The sequence below is a fragment of the Scomber scombrus genome, chromosome 2, assembly GCF_963691925.1.
Source record: "Scomber scombrus chromosome 2, fScoSco1.1, whole genome shotgun sequence".
Classification (NCBI taxonomy): Eukaryota; Metazoa; Chordata; class Actinopteri; order Scombriformes; family Scombridae; genus Scomber; species Scomber scombrus.
Genome location: NC_084971.1, coordinates 26,863,369 through 26,873,066, shown reverse-complemented (window position 1 = coordinate 26,873,066; position 9,698 = coordinate 26,863,369). Strand labels below are relative to the sequence as shown.

The 9,698-nt window shown below is 38.9% G+C and overlaps 1 protein-coding gene across 1 annotated transcript; it reads right to left on the bottom strand.

Moving 5' to 3' along the window:
• Positions 1-925: 925 nt before the first annotated feature.
• On the bottom strand, positions 926-9,342 carry LOC133993461 (carbohydrate sulfotransferase 12-like). Its single transcript, XM_062432452.1, has 6 exons — positions 9,234-9,342; positions 5,535-6,215; positions 5,171-5,313; positions 2,841-2,969; positions 2,221-2,413; positions 926-1,532 (listed from the first exon to the last, which is right to left on the bottom strand). The coding sequence occupies exons 2-6, from the start codon at positions 6,102-6,104 to the stop codon at positions 1,260-1,262; spliced, it is 1,308 nt and encodes a 435-aa protein (XP_062288436.1). The 5' UTR covers positions 6,105-6,215; positions 9,234-9,342; the 3' UTR covers positions 926-1,259.
• Positions 9,343-9,698: the final 356 nt, after the last annotated feature.

Below are 9,698 nucleotides of genomic sequence, written 5' to 3'. Positions count from 1 at the left end.
CGAAGCTGATTTTATCTGCAATTCTTTTTAGTTTTAGTTCGTTTGGCACATTTCATTATAGTTTATATTTAGTTTCCAATGAAAGTGCATTATGGATTAAATGTATTATTATTATGTTACTCTAACTATAGTCCTGTGTACATCATTTATCTTAACCTCAGTGTTTATCAGGCCAACTGACTACAGATTGCTTTATTTGTACACAGTTCCTTTAACAGGAACCCATATTTTCATGAATTGTATTCCCACAATCATCAATTCCACATTTAGTCCACTAGTAATAACTGCAGATTCAGGCCTCCTATCTTTCAAACATCTCAATTGCAATTTGGTTTCATTTAGAGGTTCAGTGATATGAAACATCCTGCCATCTCGTTTTTATCGTTCTTATTATAATTTAGGAACGTCGTAAAAAGTTTGTTTTTTATCTCCACATTGTTATCCTTATGGATTATTTATTAATGGTTCCCTTCTTTTGTGTTTCTACTCGCAAACAATTAAGTATTTGAATTCCACAAAGTTATATAGATATCCAGGCTTGAGGTCCCTAGTCAAGCTACAGAAATGCAATATAATGCATCCAGTGTCACTTTTTCTGTAAACCCTTCCAGCCTGATAAATGCCTTTGGCTTATGTCTTTTCATTTGTAATGCAAGCTTTCTGTTGTTTTCCCATGCTGAGTAGTGCTCCCAGCCATGAGTAAACTGACTTTCATGAATAAAATTGGTGCAATGTCCCTTTAAATAAAAATTTAGAAAGGGGGATTTCTGTTTGAAACGTACTACTTTTACATTTTGGTATTGCAACTTTTTCTCCAGTAAAAGTGTGTGAAATGTTCTTCACTTCTTTCACCATTGATTTAAAAAGACAGTTAAGTCAGAAAAAGAAACTCAAACACTTACAAAAACATTTTATTCCTCTGCAAATTATGTCCCTTCAGAAATGTCAGCCAACAATTAGCCCCAGTCCTTTCCTCATGACCTGTCAAAATACTGTTGAAAGTGCTTTAACATGAGGCAAACAGACTGTGAGTAAGTAGCTCGTACATGAGTGTGCTTCACAAATGAAAGGATGACAAACTGAGACAGATTGATGAAGAGAATAAAATAATACTGGCAGGCACTTCTGTCATTTGAGGTAAGAACAAACAAATGAAACAAACAGCATTATCTTTAAAAGGCATATGTTGGCTGTGTGCAGATAGGTGAGGTGTGGGCTCTACACACAGTGCAGCGCCCAGGCCTTTGGCTCTTTGTGGTCTACTGGTGAAGCACGCTGTCAGGTTTGGGATAGCCAAACAGCTCAAAGTCTGGTTCGTACAGCTTGTACAGTTCTCTCCTCATATTAATGGGAATCTGTGCAAACCAGTCCCTTTCCCAGCTGGCTGCAGTTTGGTTTCGAGCCCCCGAAGGGAAGCGTAGTAGATGATCCACTTCCAGAAGTTTCAATAGGTGCTCCGCGTCTGTTTCCAGGGTTTCTAATCTCCCAATGAAGTCATACTTCACCTGGCATGGATGGCACAGTCGGTAAACCTGAAACACACAAAAAAAGGTCTTGACTTTTAAAACTGCATCTGTTTGTTTTCTGACTTTGTGTGTGTCTGCCATCGCTATTCTCACTATGTGTGTCTACATTGTGTGAGCACATACTGTTAAATGGAAAACGTGAAAAATAGGTCACACTCTTCTCTTCTTCTGTTCTGTTTTATCATCCCAAATGTTGCCTTCCCCAATGTTCACCAGTCTGATTATTATTATCATTATAATTATTATTACAGATTTGAATTTCTTATGGCTCCGCAGGTCTGCACCACAATATGTGTGTGCATGTCTGTGTGCATTAGTGTGTGTGTGTGATCTCTGAAGTCACCATAATTTACTGTAGAAGCTGTATTACAATATTTGTACATCCACAAATCATTAACCTTAACGCCCTCTGTATATACAATTCAGTTCACATACAGTGTTAAAAGTCTGGACACACTTTCTTATTCAAGTGAATGGAAAGGTGTGTCCTAACCTTTGGCTGATACTGCATGTACAAATCGGTGTAATTATCTTGAAAGAACATAAAAAAACAGAACATGAAAAAAACGAGGATGAGATTTCTCTTCAGTTAAGTGGTGCCAGCATGCAGACAGACTGCTGATAAATGAAGTCCAACTTTTAAATGTAGTCTTGGCTTGCAAGTGTGTGTCATGTGCCTCTGTGAGACGGATACCTGCCGCCAGTGTTCATTGAAGATACTCTCCTTCTCTGTCTCTGGATCCAGCAGGTATGTGATAAACTGCTGAAAGGTCGGTTTGATTCCTGCTGCAAACGCCTCTGCTGCAGTTTCTGGCAAACTCCCAGACACGTTACCATAACGACGCAGCATGACCGAACCAAACTGCCGGTAGAAGTCTTCATTGGGCCTTGCAAATCACAGACAAACACAAATAATATAAATTTGAAAAATTCAAGAATCGTAAAACTGCTGTTTGATCAAAAGTGAAGTACATTCCTCTGCCTTGACCAGCCAGGCACACACACACACACACTCTTTCTACCCATCCACTAAGTAGTAGTATTAATTTGTTAATTGGGACCATGTGCAGTGTTAAACATAAATGTTACAATTTATGGTACAGAATGTACCAGAGTTAGCATTTAGCCCATTTTCATCTGCAGTCCCTTCAGTAGGTCATTAATAAAACATATAACAGCACACAGAACACACACAAAATACAAAGCTGCACACAACAGCACATCACAGACAATGTAGAGTCAGTGGTTGCAGAGCTGAGAAGCTTTAAGCAGTCCTTTTAATCTGGTTTTAATTTGGTTTTAACAGACACACACCTTCCAAACTTGTTCCTGAAGGCAGAGATGAGACGTACAAAAGGGTCTCGTACAAACAGAAACTTGGTGTAGTGTTGTAGCTTGAGTGCCATCAGGTGGCGGGATAGTGAACCATAATGGCGCCAAAACCTGGTAAAACATGACACATGGACACAGACACACACACACACACGCACACACACACATACACACACACACACACACACACACACACACACACAGAAAATCATGAAGGATCATCTGTTAGTGTTATTGTGATGTTTTCAAGATCAAAATCCAAATGTAGCTGTTTAGCTTCATATAATACTGAAAACATTTGCCACTAAATGACTTGAAAAACAAAGCCAGATCTGTTTAAAACATGAAAAATGTGTCTTGTTCAACGGTGCAGAGCGGAATAACACAGGTTCGGAAACTCATATCCAAACACATACAGCTCCCGAAGGGCAAAGAAAGATCTGCCTGTGCTGCAGCACCAAGCCCCGCCTGTCCTTTCCACTCTCCTCTTCCAAGTGTCAACTCGGTAAATAACTTCTTTGGTTTGCGCAGCTTTAATAGAACTCAGTATTTAAGTGTTATGACAGAAGCATTACATATGCTGTTTGAAAAGGAAAACCATCTAACTTTTCATTAAATAATGCCCTTTGAAAAGAGGTTAAGACAAAAGACACTGCACTGCAGAGAGAACTTCTACAGACATTCATGAATTATAAAAACTAAGCTTTGTTCAGTTTCAATAAATAAATGATGCATTTTTGGAAGGGGGGGGGTTGATATGTTCAGACTGACTAACTTTCATCACAAAATTGTAAAGTTGTCTCATTCCTCTGGTTTGACACCCTGATTCACTGGTTCTTTTTCTTGGTAATTACTGTGGCAGTGAAGTATGTGCTGTGTTTGTGGCTGTCCATTTTTTCTGTTTGGACACATTTTTTGGTCTGCCTGTTTTGCACGGTGACTTATTGGGCAGATATTTTTTTTACTGAGCTGTTAAAACATTTTTAGTTCAGACTTGGCTTCTCTGTGTATTTGTAGGAATGTGGTTTAGAGTAGGAGTGATTTCTTAAGAAGCTGTTTTTTCCCATTTTAACTGGAATATTTTTGCCTAAATATACAAAGTTCTATTCAAAAAAAGTTTGAGATTAGTCTTGATATGGACATCAGCTGTGTATTTTGGTCCAGTTCTATCAAAGGCTAACAGCTGTTATACATTAGCTTTCATCTCTGTTGCTTGTTAAGTAAAAATCTAAATATTTTGTGTAAGTGCTTGCATCTTTCTTAACTGTGCAGCTGTTGCAAATATTGAACATATTTAGCTGCTTCAGTTTAAGGATCTTGATACTGTGCATGCTGGCTCACTGTCACATGTAATAGAGCCATCATTAATATTATTAGTAACCAGGGTGTAAGCTACAAGGGAGCCAGAAGGAGCTTGGCACCTCTTAATAAGACATGAGCTCCTCTGAAAAAAAAAAACATGATTCATAAAATTTTGGGGAGGTCTCTAAACTATTGACAATATGCTACTTTTTCCATGTATTTCTATTGTTCTGTATCTTCATCATCATGCATAAAATTAGGATATTATTGATGTACGATTCATGCATGAGGATGATTCACCACTAAGATCAGAAAAACATACTTTCTTAGTCCTACTCTGTTTCTCCAAATTGCCATCACTCATTTCTCTGTTTTTTCGTCAGCATAGAGTCAGAAAACAAGGAAGCTTACTCACATATTCACCCAAAATTTCCACCCAAAAAAAATAAAAAAAAAGTGAGCCTTGGTAAACCCTGTTAGTAACATCTGTACTTTTCCCACTATGACAAGTAACACACAAAGTTTTTATAAGCCATGACTGTGAAAGGGCACACTGTCACCTGTGGTCCTTTCCTTCTATGAAAAGTCAAAATGTTCACTGTGAAAAAGGGCCTGTCATGTGCTCAGTATAGTAACTGGAAATGTGGGGCTTTTCATGTCCTGAAGAGGATTTTACATCGTATAAAATTACACACACGGCAGATTTTGAAAAAAAATTAGGAAGTAAGAATTTTTACAGAAAATATTACAGAGCAGTTAAAATTATGAAAAAGATGAAAATAATAACCATAATTTCTTCAGGACTGATTTTTCTCTAAAATCAGCCCCTATTTGATGGTTTTGATCAATTATTATCAACTTTAACTCAACTCAACAATATCATTGTGAATATTTCTATAATTAAATATGTATATCCGTGCATGTGTGTTTGTGTGTGTGTGTGTGTGTGTGTGTGTGTGTGTGTGTGTGTGTGTGTGTGTGTGTGTGTGTGTGTGTGTGTTGTGTCATACTTGGCAAAGGTGAGGTGCAGAGAGGAGTTGTGTACGAGGTCAGGAGGAACAGCCTCTGGGTCAGTATAAGGTTTTCCTGAGGAGGGCGAAATCAGAGACTGAGACAGAACCACCATCACTCTCTTCCAGTTGGTGCACGCTACCTGAACAGAGAACCATACCAGAAGGAAAGAAGTGAGGTGAGATATTCAGACAGAAGAGAAGAGGGATTGTGAACACGTGTCGGTGTGGGTGTGTGTGCTCACCAGCTGAAAACTGCTTGTAGGAAAATGGATAACTGTGGTTTACTTTCTTGCTATTTTTATCACAGACAGAAAACTAACCAGTAACCAACACAAATACCCCACAAAGAGGACATCTGTACCTTGGGAACGTAGCAGTAGATAATCTGGTGTGTGTCATCCACTATTAAGTGATCCAATTCCCTGTTGGGAATCTGCTCAAATGGCCGAGTCCTTCCGGGAAATTCCTCCGAATCCTTTCCTGAGCACACATCCATGACCCTCTGCTTCCTCGCCTCTTGTTCCCTGTCATATACAGAAGCACTATTTGTCTCCTTTTCCTCCTCATCCTCCCTTGTTTCCACCTTCCTCTGCTCTTGTGTTTCCTTTCCCTTCTCCTCCTCCTCCTCCTCCTCCTGCTTCCCTTCAGTTGCTCTTCCTGTCTCCTCACGTGCAGGTGTGGTGCCGGATGTGGTGGTGGTAGGGACTGCGGAGGAGGTGGTGGTCACTGCTCTGCTGGTAGACGGAGGAGTAAATGAGGGGCCTGCAGTCGTCGTCTGAGGGTAAGAATCAGAGTGAGGCCACTCGTGTTTGGGGTCCTGCAGTGGGTAGAGGTTGAAGCCCCTGACGTCATCCCAGTAAACGATGATCGCCAGGATCATGAACAAAGACCCCGCGATGAACGCCACTCGTAGACCCCGCCAGGTTCCCATGGTTATATTAGATCCAGAGCAGTGATTGGTGACGAAAAGAGGAAGAGGTTATCTGAGCTCCATGGCGGCCATCTATCACGGAAGGAACCACTTCCTGCTTGCCAGCTGCAACTGCAAGAAACAGGAAATGTGGTTGAGCCCCTTGTTCTCTTTTTTGTTAAAAATGAAGTAAAAAAAAGAAAGCACGGACTGATGTTAAAATAGATATTGCTCATAAATATTCTGAATGATAGGTAATTAAAAAAAACAGAAGCAGAGTGAGATATCAGATTTATTGTTTAATAAAAACATGAAGTGGAGTCACGTGCTTCAACAGTGGTGGAGGGCGTGTTTATTTCATTCACTTAATGCTACTTCATACTTCTACTCTGCTGAATTTTAGAGAGAAATATAAATATATAAAACACATAATGATGGGCTTATAAAATATGATGCATTGTTACAGATTAAACTACTAAAGCTTTTAAAGTAGTTTAGATTTGCTCCATTGTCAACCAGCTAAAACGTCACACCTTAAAACACGAATGTGAAACCTTTAAAAGAAAAAAGAACCCAATCTCCCTCTCTCAAATGAAACGTTAAATTAATAAAAAAGTCAAACTCACCTCTGCACTATTCAGTACAGTTGGTATTGCTGATAAATCTTACTTGTTCTGGTTGGACCGGTAACTAATGCTGGCTGACGTTTGCAAACTTTTAGGTAGATGCAGCTGTTTAACTGACAGTCTGCTGACTTTATTCTCTAACGGTGCAACTGTTACACAACATTTTATTATTTTTAGCACTCATTACCTCCACTCGTGGTGGCAGCAAACATGACATGGACTCATTTGAATATGTCAGCAACAATAACCCATTAGGCGCTTATATTTTTGTACTTCTATTTTTACACTGTGGTGTTGCTAAGACGTCAAAACATCTTCCACCAAATCAAAATAAACACAACATCAGCAGATCCATTTTGTTACAAAAAAGCATGTAAGTGTATTTAGCTCTAATATTATATTATACATGCATAAACAGTTACTTTATCACCTTATTATCACACAACAGTTAACTATAACAGCTCTATACTACAAAGATGCTGATGTACAATATAACACTATGAGCTGCCAGGTTACTATGGCAACAAGCCACTGTACTAAAATTAATGGTTAAGTGAGACACAAAGAAAATATTAAGACGGAGAAAACTAAATATAACATGCTGACTTTATGACTGCACATACATCAAACATGCCAATAATAATTTTTCACGGTAGACATTTTGATTTGTGTCATTGTAGAAAAAACACAGCTGTTACTAATAATATTAAAAATGGCTTCATTATATCAAATGTCTAAATGAACCTTTGCATATATTTGTCATGTTGTGATATATATTGCTGGACATATATATATATATATATATATATATATATATATATATATATATATATATATATAATATATTAAATAGTATCATTCATATTGTAATAATAATTTAAACCACATCAATCCATGCCTGTAGTCACATTGATTATAAGCAGATAATAACAACCGAAGAAACAACATATTTGTTTTTTTGGTGATGTGAAATTTTAAAATGTAAAGTAGTAGCCTGCACTATACTACCACTACTAACACTTTAAAAAGTACCATTCTGTTCATGAGTACTTTTACTTAAGTTATAAGATCTTAATTAGGGGCCCCAACTTATGATTATTTTCTCAATTAATCATTAGTTGTTTGGTCTGTAAAACATCAGAAAAGGGTAAAACATGTCACAGTTTCCTAAAGCCCAAGACCTAAAATCTCTGGTTTTGTCCGGATCAACAGTCCACAACCCAAATATATTGAGTTTATTGTCACAGAGGACTGACTAAACCAGAAAATACCCACATTTGAGAAGCTGGAAACAGAGATGTTCTTAAAATATGACTCCAAACAAATATCAAAGTAGTCAGTAACTCATTTTATAGTTTAAATTACCCATTATCATTGCAGTTCTAATCTCAATATCATTAAGGACCGGGAACCAAATACAAAACTTTAGATTCAATTGTTGATGAACATAAGTCCTCTTTTCACATTTTAAGGTCTAACTTGCTGTTACATGCATTATGGTATGCTTGTGTTTTTGCCAGGGGCCGTGGGAACCCCCGTGCTCCTCTCTGGGCACTCAGCTGTCACAGAGATGTGAACAAACGGGGGCTGTGGGGGTGGAAGCTGCTTCACTTCAGAGCCTGCCGGAGGGTTTACACCCCCTTATTGTCTGGCACATAAAAACATCTGCTGTTGGGGAGAAAACTCGTGGAAAAAATAAAAAATGACGGTTCTAATAAAATAAGTAAGAAAAAAGAAGTCTGAGGAGGGCAGAGAAATGCAGGAAAAAGAAAATCCACAAGTTCATATATTGAAGAATTGTTGTTGTTTTTTCTGTGGTGTTTTCTTTCCACGTTTGAACTCTACTCTACTCTAAACTCTACGTTGACTGTATGAAACTATTTTAAGAGATGCAAAAGGGGGGGAAACACTAAAATATTCCCATATGAACTCAAAATGCCTCAATAAGAAGTTTCAGTGCACGTTTTAACACACTTTTTTAGATTTGGCCCTATACATTCTCAATTTTAGTCATGAAAGGGGTTGTTTTCATTCAGTTTTTTTATTTATTATTTCTCATAAATTACCAACCACCGCCTCCCTCTGATCCTCGGTCGGAAACCAGCTTTAATTTATACAGTACACAGGTTACAATGTGCCCTTTCACTGCCCCTCTCTCTCTCTCTCTCTCTCTCTCTCTCTCTCTCTCTCTCTCTCTCTCTCTCTCTCTCTCTCTCTCTCTCTCTTTCTCTCTCTCTCTCATGCAAGCGGACAGTTTCCTTCAACTCCACTGCAGCAGCCCAGAGAGAAAAATGCCTTAAGTTATTTTCCTTCATAGTCTTCCTCTTTTTTCTTTTTGATCTCCGCCACGAATCTTTTCATCTGGTTTCCTTTTGAGTAGGAGGAAGAAAAAAAACCCGGTTCTCTTCCCTTTATGCGCCTAACATAAAGAGGATCAGGGAGACACTTAGAATCATAGCCAGTCCTGTTCTTTAGGTGTATGAAATAATCTTCATCTAAATCTGATTCTTGGGTTTTATCTTACCGGGTTGATGAGCTTCATGGTGCCGGGCGGCCAGCTCCTCTTTGTCGGCTTGCCTGCTGCGGTGTCCCCCCTCTCTCTCTCTCCTTCTCCCTCCCTCTCTCTCTCTCTCTGTCTGTCAGCCCAGTGATGAGACCGGGTGGACACGACTATAGCGGTCTGCACACACTGCACACACTGGATCATATCCTCGCGAGATTTAGGGAGGGGGAAACCAGCCACCCACCCATGCATACTCCCATTTCACCCACACACACACACACACACACACACACACACACACACACACACACACACACACACACACACACACACACACACACACACACACGCCAGCCTAGTTAGATCACTTTTGGGGACATTACATTGACTTGCATTAATTTCTTGGAGACTCATCCGGACCTCAACCATATCACATCACTAATCCTAATCTTAACTTCATACTAAATTTACCTTCACTTTAAACCA

What these genes read in the sequence shown, in the direction of transcription:
- LOC133993461 (XM_062432452.1), bottom strand. Translation starts at nt 6,104, where the DNA reads ATGGGAACCTGGCGGGGTCTACGAGTGGCGTTCATCGCGGGGTCTTTG. An exon ending in CTGCACCTCACCTTTGCCAA is followed by an intron (nt 2,970 to 5,170) that starts GTATGACACAAC and finishes ATGTTTTACCAG; the next exon opens with GTTTTGGCGCCATTATGGTT. An exon ending in TTCAGGAACAAGTTTGGAAG is followed by an intron (nt 2,414 to 2,840) that starts GTGTGTGTCTGT and finishes GTGATTTGCAAG; the next exon opens with GCCCAATGAAGACTTCTACC.